Source organism: Antennarius striatus, chromosome 11 (genome assembly GCF_040054535.1).
Source record: "Antennarius striatus isolate MH-2024 chromosome 11, ASM4005453v1, whole genome shotgun sequence".
Taxonomy (NCBI): Eukaryota; Metazoa; Chordata; class Actinopteri; order Lophiiformes; family Antennariidae; genus Antennarius; species Antennarius striatus.
The window spans coordinates 19,537,251-19,564,721 of record NC_090786.1 but is presented as its reverse complement, the minus strand read 5'-3'; the positions used below and the strand labels follow the sequence as shown (position 1 = coordinate 19,564,721).

At 43.2% G+C, this 27,471-nt stretch overlaps 1 protein-coding gene across 2 annotated transcripts in view; it reads left to right on the top strand.

Annotated features, from left to right (window-relative positions):
• Nucleotides 1-26,495, top strand: part of fgfr2 (fibroblast growth factor receptor 2) — a 36,154-nt gene extending 9,659 nt beyond the window's left edge. The window contains exons 4-18 of one of the 2 annotated variants that reach the window (XM_068328240.1): nt 130-204; nt 3,971-4,140; nt 6,043-6,166; nt 9,331-9,521; nt 9,808-9,946; nt 12,419-12,612; nt 13,577-13,716; nt 15,511-15,632; nt 16,428-16,538; nt 17,252-17,442; nt 17,980-18,102; nt 19,615-19,685; nt 22,973-23,110; nt 23,615-23,720; nt 24,802-26,495. In XM_068328240.1, coding sequence (XP_068184341.1) covers nt 130-204; nt 3,971-4,140; nt 6,043-6,166; nt 9,331-9,521; nt 9,808-9,946; nt 12,419-12,612; nt 13,577-13,716; nt 15,511-15,632; nt 16,428-16,538; nt 17,252-17,442; nt 17,980-18,102; nt 19,615-19,685; nt 22,973-23,110; nt 23,615-23,720; nt 24,802-24,966 — 2,060 coding nt within the window. In that variant the 3' untranslated portion in view covers nt 24,967-26,495. Of the gene's footprint in view, nt 1-129; nt 205-3,970; nt 4,141-6,042; nt 6,167-9,330; nt 9,522-9,807; nt 9,947-10,640; nt 10,786-12,418; nt 12,613-13,576; nt 13,717-15,510; nt 15,633-16,427; nt 16,539-17,251; nt 17,443-17,979; nt 18,103-19,614; nt 19,686-22,972; nt 23,111-23,614; nt 23,721-24,801 lie in introns of both variants that reach the window. The other variant, XM_068328239.1, reaches the window with a different exon arrangement.
• The last annotated feature ends 976 nt before the right edge of the window (nt 26,496-27,471 follow it).

The window sequence follows — 27,471 nt, the reverse complement described above, 5'->3', positions numbered from 1 at the left end:
ACATTTCAAGTCCAAATTTGTGTCTGCAAATTTGTTGCCGAGTGACTGCGTCAGCTTTTCCTCACAGTTTAGTGCATGTGAGTACGAGGGTTGCGACAGGGTGGTAGTAACCGTGGTTACTCTGTGCAGATGCCATATCGTCGGGGGATGATGAGGATGATACAGAACGATCGGAAGACACTGGGGCAGATGGAGAACAGATAAGTGAGTATGGGAGGACCTAAACAAGGGACGACTGAGTTGACGATGTGCTACCAACTCACCCATAGATGTAGTACCTTTGAGCAAGGCATGTTGACATTAGAAAGCCGGTGGTACTTTTCCCCGACAATCTTTTCTGTTAAAAATGCATGTTGACAGAAAGATTTGCCTTTTTTTTTAGGTGTCAGAGAACAACAACCAGCAACCATTCAATGATTTCCCTAAAATGAAGATATTATCTCCTCATTTAGAAAGATTAAAAATCTTATATTCCTTTTTTTGTTTTAATCCGCCTCTTGGTTTTACAAAAATAACGACGGTGGGTCTAAATTAAATCTGGAACGCCCAGCACTTACAAAGACTTACTCACTGAGTGAAATAATCCACTTAGCTTTGTCAGAGCTTATTAGCAAGTTTCAGATTGTGTGATTATGACTAAATGGAGAAAATTGTGCCTCCCTATTCTTTATAGATTGGGAGGAGACATCTGTTAGAAATGCCAGCTCTGCTTTGCACCATCATCTCTTTTATTTTCTACTTTAGGATTCCTAATTAGGCCTACACTTTAGGAGGGGAGTGTGCATCGTACTGTTTTTCCTGGGAATGCAGAGATTCCTGACATTCCTTAATCTGGGGTCCCTCAGGTAGTCGGGCCCTCGTAGAGCCACCCTGCTCACTAGTCAGCTGGGCTCATCCATTAAGGAAGACGTCCATATGGAACCAGTTACCCACCTGGTGGGCCTTTGTGTGTGTGTGTGTGTGTGTGTGTGTGTGTGTGTGTGTGTGTGTGTGTCAGCGTGAGTGAGAGAGAAAGTTTTTACCCTTGTTTATCTGCATGGTGTTGTAGTACCTGGAGTAGTAATGTATTTATGGAGCCACAGGAACACTTGCATGTGTTTGCATACACATATATTCATTGAAATACAGATGAGGGTTTCAACATCTTGTTAAAATTCTCCACACACGTTGCCTCCCACTGTGAGTCCTCCATTACTTTTGCGATGACTGTAATTGCCTGAAATCCATTAAATATAGGAGAACTCAGCAAGAGGAAAAAAAGTCGGGGGAGAGGGGCAGAGATCCAGCCGGTCTGGGGGTATGAAGCTGTTAGAAAACAAATGGAAAGCTGTCTTGGCTCTACAGTCGCATTTTCTCACTGTGTGTGTTTCTGAAATTTCAAAAGCGAGATTGTTTTTAAAAGAAAGCGAGAAGAAGAGATGAGGGAAAAGGGGGCGGGCAAAAGGGGGGGGTGTTGTTGGATCAGTACCAGCCCCTTCTTTGATGGCGTGGAGCCTTGGCCTCAGGCCAAGGACTGGAGTGAGGGAGGAGGGTGCGTGTAGGCGTGGGAGGGAATGAGAGCAGGGAGAGCTGGGTGTAGCTTTATATTCTTTTTTTTTCCCCACTACAAAACAAAGCAGTTTGATTTGACCTTGCATAAAAGACTGAACAACACAAATGTGTGACAGGCTGAAAAAGTGAGTGTCCGTCATTGGCAAGGAGCGTTGTTATTGGAGGAGACATGGAAGGGTCCTGTGGAAGGTGGAGGATGAAGGGGCGGCAGTGATGTCATGAAGCGTCACGTGGAGCTTCGTGTTCTGCATTCCGTGACCGTCCTGTTGATGACTTTATAGTCACCATCGCTCATTGTTACCGAGTCGTCCCTAAGTTAAAGCTTCACACTTCATGGAAGAATCAATCACAAGCTGAATTAAAGTGATAAATAAAATTGGAGACAGAAATTCAAATCAGTCACAGCCCAGAGAAAAACAGCTTTTGATTGAAATGTTTAATCTTCCACTGACATTATGTTGAAAGAGAAAGTTTCAGAATGGAGACTCGCTTCTTCAAAAAGTCTGCCGATTTTTGAAAGAAATTTGTTTAGAAAAACAAAGTCATTTGGAGAATAATGTTAATTTATAAGAAAAATGGAACATGAGGACAAAGTCATTACATTCAGCAAGCGGTCTATAGCCACAACGGACATTATGGGTAATGGACTTCTCCATCAACTGTGAATTCTCTCCCAGAGTTTGATCAATTTCTGATCACACGATTTCAGTGGTTTTTATTTTTCAGTGGTTTCAAGTAGGAGGCACTCGATGGGAAAAGCTGTGTGGATTAGCTATTTCATCATGAAGAGCTTGTTTAAAACTGCATTAGTTTGCATTAGTAAGTCCTCACATCACGGATTCCCCAACAATGAATGCGACAATCCAGTGTACAGTGTTGCTTTGTTGGTCTTGAACAGAGATGCAGTAAAGAGCAGGATGTCACAGCTTAAGCAGAAATACTTTCAGTACTGACACGCTGCTCCGGTTCGCTGATGGATTTTTGCTCTTGGAGAGAAAAAAAATAAAAACTCTTGACTCAGAATGTTAGATAACCTCAGTTCACCCCAGGCCAGCTTAGCATAAACAGCCGTGAGTGATGATCCGGATGCGCAAGGGCTTTTGGGGGGGGTTGCACCCCATGGCAGTGAGAGTTGGACTTCATCAGGAGAGAGGGCTGAAGGTCACATCGTTTGAAGTTCTTCCCCATCCGGATGGAGAACATGGGAAACGGCGCCGCTTACCTTTCATGTCCCAACCTCATCCTCTGACCCGGGGTTGCCAGTTTGGGGGTCACAGGTCATTTGAGGGGGGGGGGTCGCCGTCTCCACCTAATCTCTCTGCGTCTGAATGCGTGGAGCGATGACAGGGAAAGTAAATGAAGAGACGTGCAGAGGAATGAGAAGAGAAGAGTCCAGAAGAGAAGCACTGATAGTGAGAGTGACTGATTATTTTTGGGCCACTTTGGACTAGTGTCCATTCAAAAAGGAAGAGCAGTGTTTACTGACTTTACTAGTCAAGTATGTGTGACTTGTCCGGTTGTGCTTGCCAGACAAAATGATGGGAGGTGTCTGATAGTATGCAGATTGGACAGGCGGGGAAGAGAGTGGAGGGAGGGCGCTGGAAGCAGATATTCTCTTGGGACGTTAACTCATACTTTAAGGTCATTAAAGTCAGTTGTGGTCTTATCTGTGGGTATTCCCTCTATTGCTTCTACTCCTGCTGTTTGGAGAGGAAGTGATGGTGTGGAAGAATGTTTGGACTGTTGCTTGACTTTGAGTTTCTCTTCCCCCTCTGAACACCATATGCTTAGTCAATCACGATCCCAGGTGCAGAGGGAAAGAGTTGGATAGAGAGGCTCAGAGGAAAAGCACGGCTCTCTGAGTGACAAAAAATTGTGAGAAAACCCAGGAAACCAGGAAGAGGACAAAACATAAGAAAGGTGATAACTTCTGGGAGGAGAAACGTTGATGATTTGGCAACAAAAAATGAGAATTCACAAGTCCTTTCATTAAACCTGACAGTCATTTTCTCACCTGACTGCAAATAGTGATCATCAGAGTGTGATGTGGCCTCGTGTCCGTATCAATCCGAGCTACAGGCAGCTATACGGTGGAGAAAATGCAATTACAGGAAGTAGAAGAGGGGGAAAAAAAAGCTGCTAAGTGCAGTGAAATGAAATTGAACGTGATGGTCCAGTTACCCTGTTGGTAACGCCTTGTGTGTGTGTGTGTGTGTGTGTGTGTGTGTATGTGTTTGTGTTGATTTAACAGTGCGTTATGCAGATGACTGGTCAATCGGTGTTATTTTGGCCCCTTTGCTGCCACATTTCCATGTCTTTTTGCCTCAGCCAGTCAGAGTCCCTGAAGCCACACAGTTACTGCTGAGGCCGCGATCAGGACGTCTCCCCCCTGACTGAACACCAACTGTTCTGCTTGTAGGCGCTCCGTATTGGATTTCGTCAGCAAAAATGGAGAAGAAGCTGCATGCGGTGCCAGCTGCCAACACTGTCAAGTTCCGCTGCGCCGCGGGAGGCAACCCCCGGCCTAAACTGCGCTGGCTGAAGAACAGCAGGCCGTTCCGCCAAGAGGACCGCATGGGGGGGTATAAGGTAAGGATGAGCAGTAATCCTAATTTGCAGTAATTTTACTGTGAATCTCATGATTCTCTTCAATTGTGCCACAGCGTTTGAATACATTTCCATGACGCATCAAACATCGTTTCCGGTCCTTCTCCGTCCTTTCACCCCCATTTTCGCCCTCCACTGGATAGTTGGGAGGAGACAGAGGAAACAGAGGCAGGGTTTATGGTGTGAAATTGGAATTGCTCATCCATGCACCTCCCATCTCAAGGATACTCTGCAGAGCCTCTCACTGCAACTTGGAATGTTTCTTTAACCCCCTAACAATTAGAAATTAGAAACCAGCCCAGAATTGGGATTAAATGCCCCCCAGACGGTAACGTATAGAGGAAGCAGGTAGCGTCAGGGTTGAAATGATTTGAGAACACCGAGGTAACTCAATCAGGGTGAACAGGTCCCACTGGCTTTGGTCAGACACCAGTGTGTGGTTGTAGCATGTGATTGTGTTGTTGTGAAATGCGATGCACAACACTGTTCCTTAGTTTTCACTGTAGAAGCGTTATGTGCGTTGCAGCTTTTGTGTGCATGATGAAATGCAAACCGATGTAAATTATAAAGAGACGTCAATTATTTCTCTAGTTTTTGGAAGGTAAATGTAATTTTTGCGGTTGTCTTTTTATTACCGTGTCAGTGGTAGGCTGCAAAGAGGAGGAATTGTAATACACAATTAATTTCAACAAAAGAACTTTGTTTAACTTGTAAAATTGTCTCTTGCTGAGAAATAAACAGTCCGAGTTGATTTATGCATGCTGAAAATTCCTGATTCCCTATGTCATGGGAAGCTGAAGCTAGCGTGATCCCATTTTATTTCTTCATTGTATAAAAAAAATCCTGAAACCAACTCCAACTAGTAAAGAATTCCTTCTCTGTGATTGAGTTTATTTAGATTTCAATAAACATTTCTTTTTGATTCCAAATTCCCGTCTGCTTCTCCCACAATAAGTAGAATTATTTTATATAGATAGACATGGTGGAGTGGCAGTTTTAACATACTTTCATGAGATAAACTTTTGCAAATATCCATTGGTGCTGAATGAGTCCGATGTTCTTAAGTCAATGATTGTTGCTTGATCAGGAAAAGCATTTTCCTACATTTTCCTACAAGGAAAGTTAGCAGCTAATGGTGCGTTCCTTTAGCTTTCAGCAGGCTCATTTCAGCACGGACAAAAACAGCCTCGGCTCAACAATGAGCATAGAGCCCAGCTGTCATATGCCTGTCACACCGTGGGCAACTCATTTTTTCTCTTATTGTCAACAAACGCTGGACAAAAGCTCTACCTGAGCCCGGCCCTGTGGCACAATCTGTCCATTGTGTGAACTATAGGAGAAAGCAACAGTCTCTGTTGGGTGTGCAGAGGGAACCGCTATTGTTGGCTCACACCTGTGGATTCCATGCAAGTGTAAAATAGTTCAACAAGTAATTCTGAATAACTTCACAACCCGACTACTCAACATACAAACAAAGGATTGGCAAAAGAATTCCATGGAACAATTTGAAACCTCATTTTATGCTTTCATATTAGATCATATTAGATCTGATTCCATTTTATTTACTTCAATTATTCAGAACTCCTGAAATTACAGAAAACTAATAACATGAATTGGATATTTTTCTCAACAATCTATGTAATTTGTAGAAATTTGTAGAAACTAAATGAATTATTCTGCTGCTGGGGGAGGCCTTCAGCCAGAATAATCCTGTCATCAGCCCCAATATTGTTTTTCAGACAACTGTCATATTTTACCCCCTCTACCAAATCCCCTCTGTCATCTTTCTCTAGCTCTTCATGCTAATACCTCCTGCACTTTTTTGCATTTTGTGTGTATTGTGTGTTGGAGTGTGTGTCATAACAAGAAACCCTTGCCTCTCAGGTGCGTAGCCAGCACTGGACCCTGATCATGGAGAGCGTGGTGCCGTCGGACAAGGGCAACTACACCTGTCTGGTGGAGAACGAGTTTGGATCCATCAACCACACCTACACCCTGGATGTAGTAGGTCAGTACCGTCAGTAACAAAACACACACTCAAGAGAGTCAAGAGAGATACGTAGACGGAGTGGAGGAGGAATGTAGGTGTCAGTCAGGGAGTGTTGTCAAGTGTGTGGAAGCTAATGAAGCACAGATCGTCAGTTTTCAGTGAAGACTCTTTGTGGTTGTTTTGCCCGTAATGGCAGTTTGACCTTTCCTAACTCCACTCAAATTAAAATGTTCCCAACAAAATCTTTTTCACATTTTTTGATTGGACAGGTCAGTTTACTCACATAACTTTTTTTTTACTGGAACTGCTTTTCAGTAAATGAATGTTTATTCAGGGAATTGCTGACAGGAGTGTGTGTCTCATTAGTGAAATGCCAGGCTTTGACTCATCGAACAGAAAATGGATCAGTACCACGACAGGTATGGGGAACGGTGTTTAGAGAAGAAGTTGAAGGGACCTAGCAGAGGTGTAATGGGGACTTGAACCGGTATTACTGTCACACAATGCTGATCTCGGCACTTTTTCAGTGAGTTCATACCCGGCTCAGTCACCCCTCACTCCGACCTTTGGAGTGCAGAAAGCAACAAGTTTTTCTGCTCTGTTTGCGGAATCAATAGACAGAGGAGGACGTCAATGGAACAGGTATTTAAACAAAAGGTCAATGTGTGTTTTTGTCAGAGCATACAGCAACCTTGTCCTTAATTTGATGCTGACTCACTCAACCCTTCATACAACTGATCAAATTTATCAGTCTTATCAGTCCTTCCTCCAAAGGCTGGTCGCCACTGGGCAGCGAACCCAGAGCTGCATGCAGCAGAGCAGAGTCCACAGGACACACCACCCCTAGAAGTCTGTCTGAAGAATTATTTTTACCATCTCCATTGACCTGAGTAGACCTGCTGTAGTCACATACATCTGTTATGATAAGTGTTTCCATGGTAATAAGTAAGATGGAGATTAAATACTGACACACGCTGTTACACACATGCTCCCCAACTGAGGCCCCCCTGCTCTGGCCCCCTCTGGAGTTAGCTAAAGCTCTCCTTCAGACTGCATATTTCTGCTTTTTTTTTTTTTTGTTCTGTTTTATTGCAAAGCAGTAAACCCCCTCCCTGTCTGGCTGTACAGCCATTGGCCCCTGGAACCTCTTGCTTCACTCTCCTGCATTATAAAGTGGGGTGGACAGAGGGAAGAGAGGGGGACAAAGAGAAGGGAAACAGAGACAGAGTGGTTTCTTATCAGTCTTTTTTTGTCCACATGACCTGTAGGATCAGCCGTTAAACCCGAGAGGAACCCGGCCCTCTCTGGCTCAGTCTGACCTCTCTTGGTGGGGCTGCAGCAGGTCGTTCACGAGCTGACGCACATGACAGCCCAACACAAACGAGGACTCAAAACAGACGTGGGCTCTCACAGTCAGAGCACCCATTGGCAATGCACACTTTGTTGGTAACCCCATGCCATCCTGTGCCATGCTGGGCTCTTCCTGTGCCTCTACCCCTCCCTGACCCTAAGGACCCTTGAGAACCCAATGCACCGGTGTGCCCAGATGCCCAAAGAGGATCTTACACCATTGAATGCTTTTTTTATCTTATTTTTTATTTTATTTTAAAATGGTTCACTAAATTATTGCCACAGCAGATGGGGCCAGTCTTGGATTAATTTCACTAAATGTATTGTCGTATACAAAATATAATATAAATGCATACTGTCTGTGCTGGTTCTCAGTCATCCAGTCATCGAGGTCGAGGCCGCGCTATTAAGATTACAGTCGTCTTGTCTTCAAGAAAATGGATGGATGGATGGATGGATGTGTTTTCTGAGTTTGGATAATGTTACCATGTTATGTGTTTTTTTTAAATTACAGATAGAAGGTGGTTTAATATCAGTATGGGGAATGTTCATAAATGTTTATATTACCGTAAATAATAAATAAATAGTTTGTCGCAATATTGCAGAATTTCATTATTTGCGGGTTGCCGAGGGATGACTGTATTTCAATATATTAAGAAATCACTCTGTATGAGTGTATCTATGTAAAGCCAGACAATATTGTGTTTGTTAGCTTTGCTTGAGAGTACTGTATTTGTGCACAGACTCAAACTGATCACATCTCTCTGTTGAGGAAAGATCATGACGGTGTGACAAATAGGATAAAATAATGAAATGAGGGCTGCATGAAAAGAAAGAATAAACTAAAGGAGACATGGGAATGTGCAGAGAGGAGGAGGAGGAGGAGAGACGGGGGAGAGAGGAAGGAGGGGAGGGAATCATCTGATCTGACAGATTTCAGAAAGATGTTTTTGCCTCCTAGTTTGCACACTCTCCCTCCGCTGATCCCTTCTCTACCCTTCACTCACCCGTCTAATTCTTTTTTACCTTTTTAGTCCTGCTTTTAAAAACCAGCCCCCCCCTCCCTTCAGCTCACAGCCTCACTCATAACCATCCCCCTCAGCCACACACACACACACACACACACACACACACACACACACACACACACACACACACACACACACACACACACACACACACACACACACACACACACACACACACACACACACACACACACACACACACATTCCAAAATGAATTCACTACACCTACCTTTAGGCTTTGTTTTGGAAAGGCAATGCAGCACCCCAGGCCAAGTGTAGTGTAGACTGAATATGCATGTGTGTGTGTGTGTGTGTGTGTGTGTGTGTTAGTGCGTGTGTGGATGCTTGCTGTCAGAGTGGGGGGTTGGTGGGATCCTCAGTGTGTTTTTGAAGGCTGGCTTGTGTTTGAAAGGAGGCATTGTTCAACAGGTCTTGCTCTGTTTGGATTCACAGGCTAAATGTTTGCTCGTAAAAGAATGCAGATAGCCAGCAGTGTGGGGACGCCATGAAGGTGTCTCACTGTCCAGGACCGGCACACTATCTTATTTAAACTCTTACTTATCTTTACTTTACACAACCTATTTTCTGAAAGTCCTCCTCCGCTTGTTTCCACAGCTTTCAGTGATAAATGCTGCTTTGTTTTGCCCCTAAATGCTGATTAGAAAGAGGCAGCAGAAACACGGTTTTACACATCAGGTTCCTGGGAAACGTTACTTTTGTAGTCTTTTTCTTATTTTAATATTCACCGTATGTCTTCAAATAGAAACATTTTTGAACTTTTCTGTTTCCCCCTCTCTCGAACAGAGCGATCCCCCCACCGGCCCATTCTCCAGGCCGGTCTCCCGGCCAACACCACCGTTCACGTCGGAGAGGACGCCCGCTTCGTCTGCAAGGTCTACAGCGACGCTCAACCTCACATCCAGTGGCTGAAACACATAACTCAGAACGGCAGCCGCTACGGCCCCGACGGACACCCCTTCGTCCGAGTGTTGAAGGTAATTTCCTGCGTTGCTTCTATTTAATTCCATCTCTTAATTAAGATGTGAATCCTTCCTCTTGTTGCGTTTGTGTTTTGCCAGTGATGAATTTCAGAGTTTCAGAGTTCTTTTTCATTTGAACTTGTCCATATTGTCTCATGGTGATGATTCCTGGTCTCTCTTGCAGATCCAGAAACAGCAGCTGTAGTAACGATGTCTTGTCGTCTCTTTGATTTCACTCAGTAGTTTGATTTTACACGCTGATGTACAAGTATGTGTGTGTGTGTGTGTGTGTGTATTTCAGCGTTCAGGCATTAACAGCTCGGACGTGGAGATGCTCACCCTCAACAACGTGACGGAGGACGACGCTGGAGAGTATATCTGTAAAGTCTCCAATTACATAGGCCAGGCCAACCATTCAGGCTGGCTTACTGTCATCCCAGGTAACCACTGAGACCTGAACCCACCTACCCCACCCACCCCCCTTCCCCTGGTGTGGGTTCCTGGGCTCCATCCCTGACCTGTGGTGCTGTGGTGGTCCTGCTGGTGGTCTCTTGGTGTTCCTGGGGTTCACAGACCTTCTCCTCTAATGTCAGACGTTTGTCTTTCAGCCGCTCTCACCACTATGACCAGTGCGGCCATGGAAGCGCTGGTTGGACACTGACATTGTCAGCTAACTCCTCACTTTGCCTTCCCTTACTTTTTTTTTAATCCACATCTTCATCCCACTTCCAAGCGGTGTCAAGATGGTGTTTGGTGTTGTTTGTGCATGTGTCCAGTCGGTCTGTCAGCAGGATCTGTTGGTGATGGGAGCCTTTAGGGGGGTTTATTTTTGGTGTACTGGTTCTATTTCCTCTGTTGGGTGTCTTTACTTATGAAGCCTCCTCCTCACCCGTGGATTCTCCCAGGGTCCTTTGCTCTGGATGGACTTGAGTGATGGACATCATACGACTCCTTCTATTCTTCTTGGTGTTAGGGGTCTCATTTCTCTCTCTCTTTCTCTCCCTCTTCACCCCCCTCTCTTCCTCTCTCTCTCTGGTCTCCTTCACCTACCTCCCCCATATCTGGTCGTGGACACCCCCTCTTCTCTTATCCTCCCCCCCTTTTTTTCCCTCTTCCTCCTCTTCCTCTCCCCAGACCGCAGGTGTTAACACCACAGATAAGGAGATAGAAGTTCTCTACTTGCCCAATGTAACTTTTGAAGATGCTGGGGAGTATACATGCTTGGCGGGTAATTCTATTGGGATCTCCTATCACACTGCTTGGTTGACGGTGCTTCCAGGTATACACACTCATTTACTATCTTCCTTTTCTTTCAGCCTTTTTCTAAAAGGTTGAATAATATAATTTCACCGACCTCTAGGAAGGCAAGCTCTCCCTCCGGAGTCAGAGATACTCCACTGGAATATTAGATTACTGTGATGAATCAGGATGGTCAGATTCCAAGAAAATATAACATTAGAGAAGGATGTTTTTCTTCTTTCTATAATGTTATCTGGATTGGCAACGATAAAGAAAAGCTCCTTGAGCAGCCCGAGCATCTCCAGACTCCAAAAGGAGGCGAGAGTTTGTCTCCTGCCACCTTTGTTTTTCTTGCATCTTTTTTTTCCTGCTGCTTTCATTCTTTCAATGTCACAGTTTGTTCCTGGGTCTGCATGTCATGAATCTTACATACGCCTCAAAATCTTCTCCACCTCTTTCTTTTCTGGCTCTGATAATCGGCCTTTTGAAAATCTTTATTTCCCCTTGAAATAAAGGTAGAAAGTTAAAGCTCAACGCTTCCTTCAAGTTGGCTTGACTTTCTCAGTTATCAGGGCCAACCCTAACCGCGCGCACACACACATACGCACACGCACACATACACACACACACACACACAGTGTGAATGTTGCAGATGAATGCATGTGCATCCATGTGTTCTCATTTATCAACTGGTTTTTATCTTGTTCTTGCGTGTCGCCTATAATTATGCATACTGAAGGATCAAATTCATATAACGTACTAAGTTCACTCCAGGGTAAACATTGACTTTGTCTGCTCAAGTCAACGAACTAAGATCAATGAGAGCCCCTCGACAGACAGCCATGTGATTATCATCCCTTTGTGTAGCAACTGAAGGATGGAATCTGGAAACAATACGGCGTAATGATCACCAGCAAACCATTTCCTCTGAGAGTAAGATGTAATATTTATGGGCCTTTCTGTGCTCTATCAGCACCAGTGGCGTCTTGGAGGCTGTGGCTTCAGTTTGTGTGCTGATTTTTGGACCAGCAGATACGCGCCACATAGGAAAAAAAGTTCCTACGTGTAGATTCACCTCCAGCTGTCTGGCCTGGAGTTTCATGGGTCGATCTGCACAAGAGGCCAGTTTATGGTCGGGAGGGCAATGCATTATGGAACACTACATTTCTATAGATCACACACTGAGGTACACACCAACGCAACCCACTTCCTCTAGTGGAAGTTCAGACCATACACAACCTCGAATGACACCGTTCTACCTTGTTTACAGTCTGAAGTGAAGTGTGTGTATTTCCGCCGTCCTCAGGTGTGTGTTTGTATTAGTGCTCACGTGTTTCCACCAGTAGCGGACACACTGTAGCAAGACTTACAATGAGATCAGGCTATCGAGGCCCGTTAGATGCTAGTCAGCTGATGCAAAAGAGAGATGAAGCTACCAAATAATTTCGGTTTAGTTTGCCTCACATTTGTGATCGCATGAGCCAAGAGTGTCTGTGTGCGACCATCTGATGCACATGTGTGTCTGCTGTCAGCCATATATTTGTGTGTGTGTGTGTGTGTGTGTGTGTGTGTGTGTGTGTGTGTGTGTGTGTGTGTGTGTGTGTGAGAGTGATCACTGAGCATCTTCTCTTTCCTCGCCTAACCTCTGTCTCGCTGCCATTTATTTTTCTCAGCCCTTGAAAAATCGCCAGGACCACTTTCCCCAGACTATGTGGAGATCGCCATATACTGCGCGGGCGTTTTCCTCATTGCCTGCATGGTGGGCATTGTAGTGGTGTGTCGAATGAGGAACACTGCAAAGAAACCGGACTTTGGGGGCCAGCCGGCAGTCCACAAACTCAGCAAGCAGATTCCTCTGCGCCGCCAGGTAACAGAAAGTAGATAAAGAGTTCTAATGGCATCTAACACCCCTAGAGGAGAGAACACACACACCGCAGACACGCTGTACAAATACATGTATCATGTCAGACAGCTGACTCTAGATCATTTATACATAAATATAAGAAAATGAGTGCTTATTTATTCTTATGCATTGATTAAATGACTTATGATATTTTTTTTATGGTTACACGTTGGTTCAAAGCCTGGCAGAGGCAGAGCCCAAACACTGTCCAGTAGTTTTCAATGATGTGTTGTACACACAAAAACCAAGTTGCGAAGAAGTGCTTCTTACTTTAGGAACTACATCTACATCAAGTGTTTTTGTCATTTCCATGAATAAAAGTTGGACTTAGGCTCAGTCTGGGACTGTAAACAGTCTAAACTTTTATTTTAAGAATTGCAATTGGCAAGAAGAACTAAAATAACATATTTCTGTCTTTATTCAATAAAATGACCTCCAGCTTCATTTGGAAGTCTTGCATTTCTGACCGAGTTAGAACTGCTGTCTGGAGAAGCAGCAATATTTTCCCATCTGTGTGTGCCATGTCTTCCTGTAAGGGAAGCCAAATTTCACGGAAAATGTCGGATTATGTTGTGTGACGAACCTGAATCAAGGTAAGGTTGTGCTGTGAAAAGAGATACAAGAAAGAAGTAGTGATTCAGTAGTTGAAACATTCATCTTAATCACTGTTTTGTTTATTTAATGGTCACCAAAATGTAATATCTGACCTTAAGACAGACTGTGATAATAAAAAATAACTTATACTTGTAACATTGTCTTTAATATTATTATATTACTAATAACAAAAGGTTTTATAATTGTACCAAACTTCCCAATTCATTGAAGTCCTGCAGTCAGTCACACATCTCCTCCTCTAAAGATGTCATAGAGCTTTATCTGACCTTTGAACCCAGACCGTGGTGATCAGCCAATCCTTCTCCTCCTTTAGGTGTCGGCAGACTCAAGCTCCTCCATGAACTCTAGTACGCCGCTGGTACGCATCACGACACGGCGGAGTTCCGCACACGATGAGCCAATCCCTGAGTACGACCTTCCCGAGGACCCGCGCTGGGAATTTGCCCGAGACAGGTGAGTCCTTTTGTTCATCACATATCAATCACTGTCGGGAGCTGTGATGGGTTTTATCTCAAGTTTTTATTCTAAAAGACAAAACACATAATTATGTTAAGCTTCATTTCCTGCATTAACGGTTGAATGCCAAGGATTCAAGACCAATTTGACAGCATGCATGAAAACTTTCAATAATACAACCTTGACTCTTGTCCTTTAATATTAATACAGCTATCACTGTCTAACATTCCGAAATAAGTGTCCAATGGGCATCTGGTTGGTTAAATGTCAGCTGCTAACTGATCTCTGGATAAAACATGCCTTTAAGGCTGATTGAGACAATGGAGACCAACAGGTGAATAATGTTGGCGTTAGCAGAGATAAAGTTTGATGATTAGTCGGTGAGTGATTTAGTAAAAAAAAACCTGAACTTGTCGCCACGTTCCATCGCTTTGTGACACTCTTAGTCACACATAATCACACAATGCTTCTAGTGGAATTGAAGCTGTGCTAATTACTGGTTTGTGCTCACAGCTTTAATCTGCATGTTTGGCGCTGGAGAAGTTCGCCCAGTTGTATTCCAGAGGAATTCGCACCACTGGAGTCTCTTTTAGTCACAGTTTCAGAGGCCAGAGCTGGAAAAGGGATTGAATTGGCCAGAAAAGTCGTAACAGTTTAAAATGATTGTAAAAAGAATTTGGTTTATCATTTTACCACCCCTGAATATTAGAGAAATATTTGAGATATTTCAATTTAATGAAATTTAACTGATGACCCCAGCAGACAGGATGGCACGTCTGGACTGAATAAATCCCTCTGTCTTTCTTTTTGGGTCTTTATTGTCCGTCTATCATTCTAGCGCCTGTGGGATCATGTTGGGATTCATTGCAGAACATTGAGGAATGCTAACGTTTGTGGTTTGTGTGGAGAAAAAAAATAACATTGATTATGTGTGGCTGGATGGACAGAATGGTTCCCATTGAGTGTGGTGAGTGTGTGTGGACAGAACGGGGATTGTGTTACTACAGCGGGGCGCCGCTCTCAGGCCCCAGGCTTTGTGGTGTGTGCAGTGTGAGTTTTTGCATTGCTGGGATGCTGGGTCATAAGGGGTGGGGCTTAGATCTGTCAATCAAAAGAAAACACACCAAAGTCCTCTGATAGTTCAGGGATCTGATAGGTGCTGTTTGTTGACAGTTGGGAAAGAGCTTGTGTTTGACTAGTTTTTCACTTCATCAATCAATGCATTATAGTTTGGACGTAATGTTTGACATCAGCTTTTTGCAACATAGCTTCACTAAAATTGCACGTAAATTTCCATCTAGTATTGTTGTCGGGCCACCTGTGTAGCAGCTCAATACCAGTATACCATTTGTCATGGGCTAATGCGTCAGGGCTAAGCTAAGCCATTGTGTAATGACTTGTAAAGAGTGTATATTGAAACATGCCAAGGCAGGGTAAACAGTTTAGAAATTAGTCCCTCTCCTTGGCTTTATCAGGCGATTATCGTTGCCATGTCTGCCTTCCTACCTACTGCCCTGGCACGGTCTGCAGTCACCGCGCCAATAAAGCTCTCACTGACACAATCAGATTCAAACAGAGCCCTCTCTGGAAAAAAAAAAAGGAAACGCACTGGGTGAGGTTGAGAAACTGGCGTGGTGCCTGGTTTCGCTCCATCTCGTACTCCTACATTCATTCTTTATTTGTGCATAGGGAGTAAATTGATGCTTCTTGTCAGATCGGGTTCAGCAGTGTAACAGCATCCTGTGTTTTCTTGTATTCCCCCTCTCTGTGTTTGCTGTCCGGTGGCTGTAGGTTGACCCTGGGCAAACCCCTCGGTGAAGGCTGCTTCGGCCAAGTTGTAATGGCAGAGGCCCTTGGCGTTGACAAGGACAAACCGAAGGAGGCTGTTACTGTCGCTGTCAAGATGCTGAAAGGTAAGCAGGTTGCTGGTCGCCATACAGTCGTAGTGAACATGTAATACAAACATCTGACTTGTGCTTGAAATCAGGCCACTGGAATATGATGTACAGACCTTCATTATGTCTTGTGGGAAACTTGAGTACATTTTATAAGTAATTTATTGTAGAGGGTTCAACAAAGGTACAAGGTGGAGCCTGGGGCAAGTCATTATTATTCCTTATTGGTGGTTGCTGAGTGACGGCTGGGGGTTGGGGTGGAGGGAGGTTCTTGGATAGGTAAGGGGTTACGGGCAGTCACATACCTGACCCCCAGAGCAGCAGCTGGCTGTTGCTCAGTCAGCACCTGCACAAAGAGGCGAGTCACACGAGTAAGTGCCTCTGTGGTTAATGAAAGAATTGGAAGGGAGCACAAGGTAGATTTGAGGATTGGGTGGGGGGTTAGATTAGCTACGGCAGCGGGCTAGAGAACCAGCCTAGACAATGGAAATCTGCTCTTAAGAATGACTTCAGGTAAGGAATGCAGGCAATGTTATTCCTGCTGTCTGGACAGCTCTACTGGCTCAATCAGCCACATGAAAAAGGAGTCTGTGCAGCAGATAATGAACCCAGAATGAACATCTTTAATTCTTCTCCCCTGGCAATGAAAGGATTGCTCTGTCTTTTTGTGTAAGGAGCGTCCCTCAGTGCAGTAATCTCAGCCTACATTACCTGTCAGTAGCGCTTCATTAGAAGCACCTGCAAAGTAGTGTGTTGTCTCGTGATGAGTCCGGAGGGTTAAACTGAAATTGAAACTGCATCTTGTGTTCTCAGATGATGCCACTGAGAAAGACCTGTCTGACCTGGTGTCAGAGATGGAGATGATGAAGATGATCGGCAAACACAAGAACATCATTAATCTATTGGGGGCTTGTACGCAAGATGGTGAGTAGGACAGGACACAATGTTGTGCATTACCTTTAGAAGTAATACACTTTCAGGATTGTTTGTGTATTTAAGCATTGAGTTTGTGAAACCGTCTCCTTCGGATGTCATTATAATTACATTTAAAAAAAGGACAATGTTGTCCACGTTCTCTGCTTAACACCATTAACTGCTGCATGAATGATTGCTGCACACTTCAAATAAGTTCATGAAATGCATTATCAGCCCATATTTAGCATGTAGCTTAAGAAAGGTCATCTCTTGTTTAAGGTCAGCAGATGTTTATTAGTCATATAGGCTGATTTGAAGTGGCTGCAGAGGGGATGAAGCTTTCCCCTCTGAACATAGTCATAGTCGCTGGATTGTTTGATTAATGATATGAATCAATATGTGTTACACTTGTGATTATGACCCTTATTACACCTGAGCACCATTTTTCAGTCCGTGTGGAAAATTAGTCTGAACTTTTTTTTGAGTTTTGGAATTATACATTACGGCTGGAAAATTTAGCCATTTGGAAGGTATTTTCCATTTCTCTGGTTTTTGTCAGTCGCCCCCCCCCCCCCCCAAAAAAAGAAAAAAGTCATGGAATTAAAAGTTACCAGGAGAGTTAACTCTTTTTGGTATTCCTTTTAAGTGATCTTAAATGTAAATCTTAAAAAACAATTCAAGATGGTGTTCGGCGGGTAATGCTTCTGTTTTCTCTGATGCAGGTCCCCTTTATGTGATAGTGGAGTATGCCTCCAAAGGCAACCTCAGGGAGTACCTCCGAGCTCGCCGGCCCCCCGGCATGGAATACTCCTATGATATCGCCCGAGTCTCAGACGAGCAGCTCACCTTCAAAGATCTGGTTTCCTGCACTTATCAGGTGGCAAGGGGCATGGAGTACCTAGCATCACAGAAGGTAGGCAAGAACGGTTCATACTGGAGGCTTGCTTGTGGGAATATTGTCTCCCAAAAACATTTCTCTGACCCCCACCCACCCCCACCCCGCTCAACCCATGCATTGTCTCATCCCATTCCACAACAAAAGCCTGTCTGTGTTGAAGAGTCGTGAAGTTTTTCACAATGTGGGTACGCCCATGTTGGCCAAAGGCAGCCTCACGCTCACTCTCACCGTTGGAATGTGACAGAGCACACTGTCTCTCATGCACACAAACACATGCTTACACATGCGCACTGACAAACAGAAACTGCTCCAAGCATATTTGTGGCAAAAGTATGTCAGGAATCTCAACTTATCCACACATGTTCACGTCGATAGCCGCGGTTGGCGTCACGCTCTGCACTCAGGACCTACCTCAGGGTAGAAAATGCCTGGATGATTACATGTACTGCAAACATTTTTAATACCATTCCAAATTAAGGATGCACCTGTTCCAGAGGTGATTTATTTATGAAGTGAGGACTTATACTTCTTTTCCTTTTTTTCCACTCCCAGTGCATTCACAGAGACCTGGCAGCCAGGAACGTCCTGGTCACAGAGAGCAACATCATGAAGATCGCTGACTTTGGTTTGGCCAGAGATGTCCACAACATCGATTACTATAAAAAGACCACAAATGTAAGTCCTACGCTTTGAGGGAGTGTAAAGATTTTAGGGCAGCAATGTGAGGGTGGTTCACCCATCTCTCCATTTTTTCTAATTCCCTCTATTTCCTAATCGTTCCATCGCGCTCTTTCCCTCTGGCTGGTGTCTTGGCAGAAGCTACAGGTTCCCAGGCAGTCTGTGAATGTAGCGCTTCTGGAGACCCTCAGTCTCTATTTCCTTTGGTTCCATAGACACTTTAACAATTAGCCAGAGAGAGAGAGTTTGGAGAGGGAGAGGGAAGCAGCTTCAGTTTTAATTGACATCTCCATAGCGGTCCAGCGGTGTCCTTCTTTCCCACCACAGCGCTCTGCAGGCACATCCTCATTTGGTATGCATGGGTGGCTTTTCATTGCATCCACAGTCAAGCTGAGAACTGTCCTACAACAACATGCGATGATGATGATGGCGATGATGATTAGGACGATAACAGCAGCGACAATGATGATCAACATTAAACTAATATAGACACAGCCACCATTGTCATGCTGCATGTGTTTTATTTTCCGTTATCCTTCAGTGTGACAGTAACAACAGTCTACAGAGACCTTATTATTGTTAAATATCCACCACATTAGCCTGTGAAATTCAACTGCGTCTTCATCCAAACTTTATATGTACAGTATATTCTTTATTTCTAACCAATTATCTACAAACGTTTGATATTAATAAGCTTTTCGGCTGTTTGTATTTCTCGCAGCTGTAAATGAAAGACTTACATGTGATCCATCTTTATAGTCGTTCTTTTTTCTGAAGACATTATTCTGGCCATTCCTCAGCTGCACACACATACTGACCAAGGTCACCAAGGACACATTAGACAAACACTGTACGCAATCCTCAACCCTATTCATTAGCACTGTTGCTTTTAATATTGTAAATGTGCCTCTTCCCCAGTGGTAATTGTAGGACTTCAATACCCAGAATGCATTCATATTTTCACCTTTCCACAAGTAACAACATCCTCCTGCAGTCATTGAATTCATGCTCACTTCTCTGGCCAGAAATTAAATAAATAAGACATTTCAACCAGATTTCTAAAATACTCTCACGAACTTACTGATAATATCACGATAGCAACACAACGGCAGCACAAATTGACTGATTGATTAATCGCAAATAAGAAGCACAAATTCCTATCTGCGGGATATTTTCACGTATTATTTGTAACATAATGGTATGAATGCTATCTTATTAAATGTTTATTTTACTTGATAATTAACCTCATTTTTTCGAAGTGTTGCTTAACCCCATAGGAAAAAATGTCAGCTTGATAGTCGATGTTTGTCAAACCTGCTGTACATTAACCATGTATAAGCACAGCCTTCACGAAACATGCCATGGTGACAGGGTTAACAGGTTGGCAGGGTTTTTCTTGAAAAAACAACCAAGTTAGCGTGAGTCCATCGTTAGATCACTTCCCAATGCAAAAATCCAGGTATGAGCTGTAGGACCATTTTGTTTGACCTCTAACTTGTGTGTCCTCAGGGTCGTCTTCCGGTGAAATGGATGGCTCCAGAGGCGCTGTTCGATCGAGTCTACACGCACCAGAGCGATGTGTAAGTACAAACTGTTTGTGAGTCCCACGGCCACCAATGCATGATAGAAAATCCATTTACACACACCAGTGGTGCACAGAAACCTCTGCAGACTGTAAAAGACAATATAACGTGGAGCCCGGCTCTCAGATTCAGAGGTTGTTGTTTTTTTTAGGAGTGTAGGAGCCGGGAGTGTGTGAGGTGTTTTGGTGTTGTGCTGGTGAGTGTGAGGTTGGCTGCCTATGGGGGTCCAGCTCTGACCGGTCTGTGGCAAAAGTGAGGATTTCACGCTAGACTTGTAGCCAATGCCATGTTACTAATCTGACCGGCTTCAAAGGGCCCTGGAAGGAGCCTGGTGCCCATCAAGCGCCTTCTCCCCGCCTACTCACCCCTCCAAACTTGGGCTGGGAAGTCTCCCCTTCTTTTGGGCCTCCAGTGGGGGGGCCTCATCCTCGTTCAAGCCCCTTTAATACAACTGTAGTCATTCAGTAGCACTTCATACATGTGGCACATTATTTCAGAGCTATTCCATGATCAGCGTACACCCCAGTGGGTTAGCTGTTCATGTGGCCCTTCATCTGGCTGGCGGGTTGCTGACCCGTCTCTGTCTCTTTTCTTAAGTCCCAGAGTGCTCATTTCTAAAAACAGAACAAAGGAAAGAGCGTCCGTCTCTTTTTGGTGTTTGAGTACGATGCATTCTGACAGCGTTGTTTGAAGTTTCGGCTCCAGGCACTGGCGGCAGAAATTCAATGTGGCAATTAGACAAATGCCTCGCATGCTAACCCCTGGAAAAGAGTTTGTGAGTCTATGAGTCATCCACCAGTAGCAAACAGTTTAGTCCAGTTAAGCTCTTGGAAAAAGACATTTTTGTGCCGTCAGTGTGTGTGTGTGTGTGTAGACTTGTATAATATGTGTTCACAAACACAATACCCTTCATGTTCCAGAGCGTAGCGTTCGTCAATAACCTGAGGGGGCTGACTGATGGAGCGTGGCCTGAACTACCTACTGAAGTCCTCTCTGTCAGCTTGCTGCTAAATATATTTCATCAATCACTCTTTAGTAATTGGCTTTTTTCAAGTAACATATGAAGGGAAAAAGAAGACGAGGAAGTGTTGGGGGAAGCAGAGAAGGCGGGGGTCTCACACTCAAGCATCAGCAGATGCCTAGGCGATCCATAAATGACATCAGATTAAATGAATACATGAATTCTAATGAATGTTGCCTCTCTTCGGTTTGATAAATGGACTCAGGGGACCAGCTTGATGGCCAGGTTTTGGTGGAGGCAGGCCCCCTCCACACTGAAGAAACAGTGCTTCTTTTAGTTCCACCTCCTATTCTAGAACTCAAATCCTTGACTCTTCACATTTGTATTACCACAAGTGCAAGTATATTTATTTAACCATTTATATTCATGCTGCATATCATGGGCTTCAGTAGCAGAGACACTGTAGGAACTGAAACTTCTGCATTGTGAATACAGCGGTACCTCTACCTACGAAATTAATTGGTTCCGGAAGAAATTTCTTAAGTAGAAAATTTCTTAAGTAGAGACGCGTTTTCCATGCAAATGCCCTAATCCGTTCCAAGCCCCCCAAAATTCAGACATAAATGTTTTATAAAGCATAAAAATGCATCAAAACATGTAACAAATACATGTTACAACTAGATTATTACACAATAAATGAGAGTTGTGCATAACGTAAAAAACAAAGAACAGAGTAAAGAATAAAAATGACGGTCATTTACCTTTTAACTGCTGTCCTCATTGTTTTTTGCCCTCTTTGGTTCATGCCCTCTTGCCCCCCCATGAACAACAGAGTGAATTCCAGTCCTCCTTCTGAATTTCTCCAACCACCCACGTGATGCCTTAAACTCCTTAAACTTCCTGTTGTTTTAATAACGTGGTGATTGTAGATGCATTACGCCCATATTCTTTGGAGAGATCAACCAAACGCATCCCTTTCTCACACCTTTCTTTTATCTCTTGCTTTGTTTGTATTGACAAAAAAACTCTTTTCTTCGTGTTTTCTTTTCCTCTTTTCTCCGTCACTTTCTTGGGGTCCATAGTGAATACTCAAAAAGTTATAATATATTTACATAAAACTTTTAGAACACCTGACGGGTCGAGGGTTGAATGACGAGGACGCTGCATAGACACCTATCTAGCTACACACAGAGGTCCCTCTTAGCCAATGGGATGCCAGGATGCTAGGTAATAGCCAATGGCAGAGCAGCTATGACAGCTATTGCGTTCAGCAACTTCAGGAGATGCGAATATCAGCCCATACTGTATTTTTACCTTTCGTAACTAGAGGCAATATTTTCCTGTTGAGGCGTTTCGTAAGTAGGAAATTTCGTTAGTAGAGGTACCACTGTATAACTTAAACTTATTTCCTAGTCAGGCCATTGGCAGGTCAGGAGCATGAGTCCAAGCCTAGTGGTTTGCTTGTTTATTGGCTAAGTTAGGGTTGGTTGCAGGTGAACGGGAGAACAACAGTTTGACAAGCACTGAGCGACGCTTACAGAGTAAATCAGGAAGGAGAGACGAGTGTGTCAACAAGTGGAGAGATACAACGCAGTGATAGTGAAGAGAAAAAGAAGAAGAAGAGGTGGTTGTGTAAACAGATGGAGTTGCTGATTAAAATGGAACCTGCCTCGCCATGCCTAGTTAACACTAACCTGGCGTGTGGGTGGCATAAACGTGTTTACGCATATCAGTGTTTGTTATAATACAGCCTTTGTCTGGGAAATGTAATGCTGTCAGTAAAAGAATGATTCATGGTGGATGGAGGTCCACGGTCTATCATATCAACACGCGGTGTGATGGTGATGGAGATCTGCAGCGTGGAATCAAACACAACCACTGGACTCTAGGATCAGGAAGTAGTTAATAGCCGCTTTCTGTCTCCGGTCCTCTCCCCCTCCTTTGTCTGCCGTGGGTGGTCGGCTGTTTGTTTTGGTGTGATGTGATTGGACAATGCCAGCCTCTGTGACCGGCCAGCAGGGGCACAAAAGCCATCTTTTAGATCAGGGCCAGGATGGCACTGGAAGCGGCTTCACACCACAAGCCACTGGACGGCAGAAAGAAGGCATTGATTCCACTGCAGCAACACTGTTCAAGTTGTTTCCAAACTCTCTCCAAGTGTCTTCATGTATCATCTGTAAGCTAAGAAAAGTGACTTATTTGGTTTGAAGATATTTAAAAAGACTCCTGAGCTCTTTAATTCTGTTTTCCGATAAACGTTGTTTGGCCATCGTCGTTCTTGTCTGTGTTTTGTAATGTGTATGCACGTTTTCTGTCTCATCAGCTGGTCATTCGGGGTGCTGATGTGGGAGATCTTCACCCTAGGGGGCTCCCCTTACCCTGGCATTCCTGTTGAAGAACTCTTCAAGCTGCTCAAAGAGGGACATCGCATGGACAAGCCTGGCAACTGTACCAATGAGCTGTAAGAGTCTTTTTCCTCCTAGATGTTCCCCTTCGAATGCCGTCTTGGTCTCTATCAAATCTGTGACCCAGGGGTTCTGCGTCCACTCTGACTCCCATCAGTGTCCTTATTGAGTCATTGGACGATGGCTCAGCTCTGTTCTGGTGCCACACGGAGAGGGTTAATAGAGAACAAAGTGGAGACAGATACAAGGGAAGTTCCCAACACAACAAAATGTGTTCTTTGATAAAAGTTGAAAACAGATATCATTTGTGATCAGAAGCAGACTGTGTGCTCTGTTATGGCCTGAGACGCATTTCAAAATCAAATGTGTCAGAGAACACCTGTTGTTTTGATTCTTTTATTTCAGCTGGCATATTTTCAATCTTGACAAGGTAGATGAGGCGTGGCACGGCTCGGAAAGACTAAATGAAGCTGACAGCAACCCCGTGATTTACTCTGTTTGGTTCCTCTTCATCCTGTTTTCACTTTGAATGAACACATTGTGATTTTTCCATCGGTCAGATACATGATGATGAAAGACTGCTGGCATGCCATCTCATCCCAGAGACCCACCTTCAAGCAGCTAGTAGAGGATCTGGATCGCATCCTCACCCTCAGCACCAACGAGGTGAGAGAAGCCCTTTCATTCATCCTTCACTATTATTCCATTAAATTTCTGGGTTTGGGGTGGTCAGAATTGTGCTACGCTAACCCTATAATTTCCTGGCAAATAGGAAGCCAGAATTTCAGTACGATAAAAAAGAATAACTCTTGCTGCTAGTGCATTCAGAGTTCAGCAAAATGTTGCTGAAAGCTCTGGGAGCATTAGCAGCCATGATGCTGACATAAAGCCTAAATAGTGGGGAAATTTTAAAAAAAAAATGGCTGAATGATTCGATCCAGGAGCAACAGAACCACTACAAACCGGAGTTGCCCAATCATCACATGCATGCCTCGCCCCCTATAATAGGCTGCATTTCTTTCCATTCCACCTTCCTGTCTTATGCGATATCCGTGTGCCGACCTGAAAAGAGGCCGTGGATGGAATGCTGTCAAAACTTGTCTGCTCCAGAGCTGGAACCTGATGAATTTATGCCAAAAAATCCAAGTTTGAGTTTGAACTTTTGAAATGTAATAAAAGGCCTTCTTCTTGCCTTTTTTCCCCCCCCTCCCACTTTCCCTTTGCCCCAAACCGCTGGCAGATGTGGAGGTCTTTAGTAATGTGAGCCTTCTCATGTCGAGCTGGGAAAATGGAAGCCAGCACTCATTTTCTGCAAAACCCCAAGAATTCTTCCCCCCTCACAACAAGTACTAAGAAGTGCAATGAAAAACAAGTAGGAGGAAAAAAAACGGTTCCTTGGCTGACATGAAAAGACCATAACAACTTTATAACATAGCACTGAATTAAAAATCACTCACAGAAATCCTGTTAAAGGGGATTTTTCACATCATTTTGAGGCCCAGTGTCTTTCTACAGCTTTCATTACCCGGTTGAAGAATATTTTTTTTAATCCTCTATGTCCTAAATCCTTCCAGGGTGAATTGGAATGAGTTAGATAAATAAAATGAAGGTGATAGTATTTCACCTTCTCTGGAAAGTCCCTGTTCACATAGACTTTCAGCTCCATATATCTATATATCTTTTGTTTGCTGTCACTCAATCAGGCGGTGTCTGATCCCATCATCACTCTTTTCTCTTGTTCCAACAGGAGTATCTGGACCTGTGTGCCCCAACAGAGCAGTATTCTCCCAGCTTCCCCGACACTCGCAGCTCCTGCTCATCTGGCGATGACTCCGTGTTTTCTCACGACCCCTTACCAGATGAGCCTTGCCTCCCCAAGTACCAGCAAATCAATGGGAATGTCAAAACATGAACCCCCCCAAACCACCCGTCTTCTTCCAAATCTTTAGCCTGCCACCGCTCTTAACCTTCAACATCCCAGAAAACACGCAGCACAGACACCTTCTTCAACCACCTCCTGACCTTCAGGCCCGATCGCCCCCACCAAAGGGTTCCGGCGGACTGAACAGCCAAGATCGGACCAGGATACAGGCAGCGCCGCTGTCGATCACTCATACTGCCACGCCCAAATTATATAAACAATGTGGTGACACGAGGTCTTAAAGGAGACGACTGGGAGCCTCCAGAAAGGCGGTTTTTTCACTGACAGTAAACCCGAGGACCCTCCTCCTCTTGTCCCGTCGTATAAAACACAGACTTGTGATTTTTGTTCTACTTTTTGTACCCACAGCGTTTCTTTAAATCAGACTTTCCCATTCCAGTTTTTTCGGCATTCCAAGGCTGTTTTTCGCTTGGAGGGATGTATGAACCGATGTGAACATAAAAAAAAACCACGGGACGAGAAGAGGAAGACAAATAAGAAAAGGAGTGAGAGACAGAGAAACTAACAAAAGAGAGGATTAGAGGAGAGCACACATAGAAGCTGCTCCCCTCTTTATTTTGTAATATTGATGCATTTCTTTTTGGTTCTCTTGATAAATCTTCCCAATTATTCTGGAGAAAAAAATACACAGTATAATGTATAGTGCTGGGTATATTTGTAAATATATTCAAATATGTATAAATATATATTATATATTTACGATGACTTATTTTTTGTATGGACTATGAAATAACCCCAACCCTCCCTACCCTACTATGAGTTTGAGGCAGGTAGACTAACAGATCATGTGTCCTTTATTTCTCATCACACACAAACAACCATGGATACACACTCTAATGTACACAAACGCCTGTCTTATTCTCACTCAGTAACACAGTTGAGTATTGGCTTTCAGGGACTGAGGTAGCATGTTAATTTATTGACTTATGTATTTTTTAGATGAATCATAAAAGTCTGGAGAAAAGAATAAAAACAATATGTGAAATGATGAAATTAATGATGCCAATAATACATAAATAATCCATTAAATTTACAGTAATTTAAAATTATCTTTCAGCAGTGACAGAAAAGAAAAGAGGTTATTTTTTTGAGGGTTTGAAAGATCCAGGTTTTGTAAGTTTTATATACGAATGTGAATATTAAGTTAAATTTTAAATACTGTACATTTTTATAGTCAGCTAATCCCTTTTGTTACGTAGATGTTGGTGCCATTTCTATCCAGTCATTTTACTCTTTCTTAGCAGTGCTTTAGGAAATGAGATTTATTTCTGGATATTTAGATATGATTAAAAGAGAAACATTTTTGGGAACACCGTCTAGTGATTCACTCCCTCATTTAGACAAAACATAGACTACAATTTTACTTGAGAGAATTAAAAGCTGAAAACAAAGTATTAAATAATTCAAGTGTTTTTTGTCTTTTTTCTACTGGACCAACTTTAAAATGTTCTTTTGCAAGTGTTCATGTCACATTTGCGAAATAAATGATGGAAACATTATCTTGTTCTAATCTCTGATTTGTGTGCAGTTTGGGACATTTTGAATGAAAGGGTTGATATTTGAAGTTGGAAGAATACATATTATTAAAGTTGACACATCTCTTTTTTTCTTTTTTCTTTTGCATCTGATGGGACTTGATTAAGCAGACATTACAAAGTATCCAGTATATTTTTTGGAGTGTTTTTCATGCATGCTTTTCATGCAATTCTTTACTAGCGAGTAGATGAATTTGAACAATGAACTATAATTAATTCAAAGAAATTGGACAAAACTGAACTGAACAAGTGGATTAAATAGATTTTCTGTGTTTCAGGCTACTTCATCCTTTAAGTATTTTAATTTAATCATGATTAGTTACTAAATTACCTCCCCCTTTTAATAGATAACAATAATGAACAATTGTGATAATGGTAATTGAATCTGATCTAACCTTGTAGCTCACCAATACACACTCTGATGGAGAGACTGGTTTCTTTCTGTTATCTGAACAGATTGGATTTTACATTGTCAGCAGTTCATTTGTCTACTTTGATTTATGTTAACCAAATATCTATTACTACATGTGACTGATATTGACAGGTGTCGTCTCATTTGTATGTAATGGTGTTTTGATGTTCTTACAACACATCACCACAATGACATCAATCATTTCACTTTAGAATTCGGTCTAACAGTGCTGATAACAGGTTTGTGTCATGACTTTAAATAACTATTTCATACAAAACCGAGTTTCAACATAAGACTCTCTAGCTTGTAGAGGGCAGATAGGAAGCAGATATTTAAACTAAACTAGCATGTTCACACGCTGACAGCCATCTGTGCTAGAATGTTCATCACCTGTGTTTAGTACATGAGCAAGTCAGTAATGAAAATTGATACAAATGTATTTAATGTCCTATTTCATTGGTAAATGTCTCTAGAAAAGTCAGTAATCACCAAGATAATCATTTGTATTAAATCTTCTTTGTGGCAGGC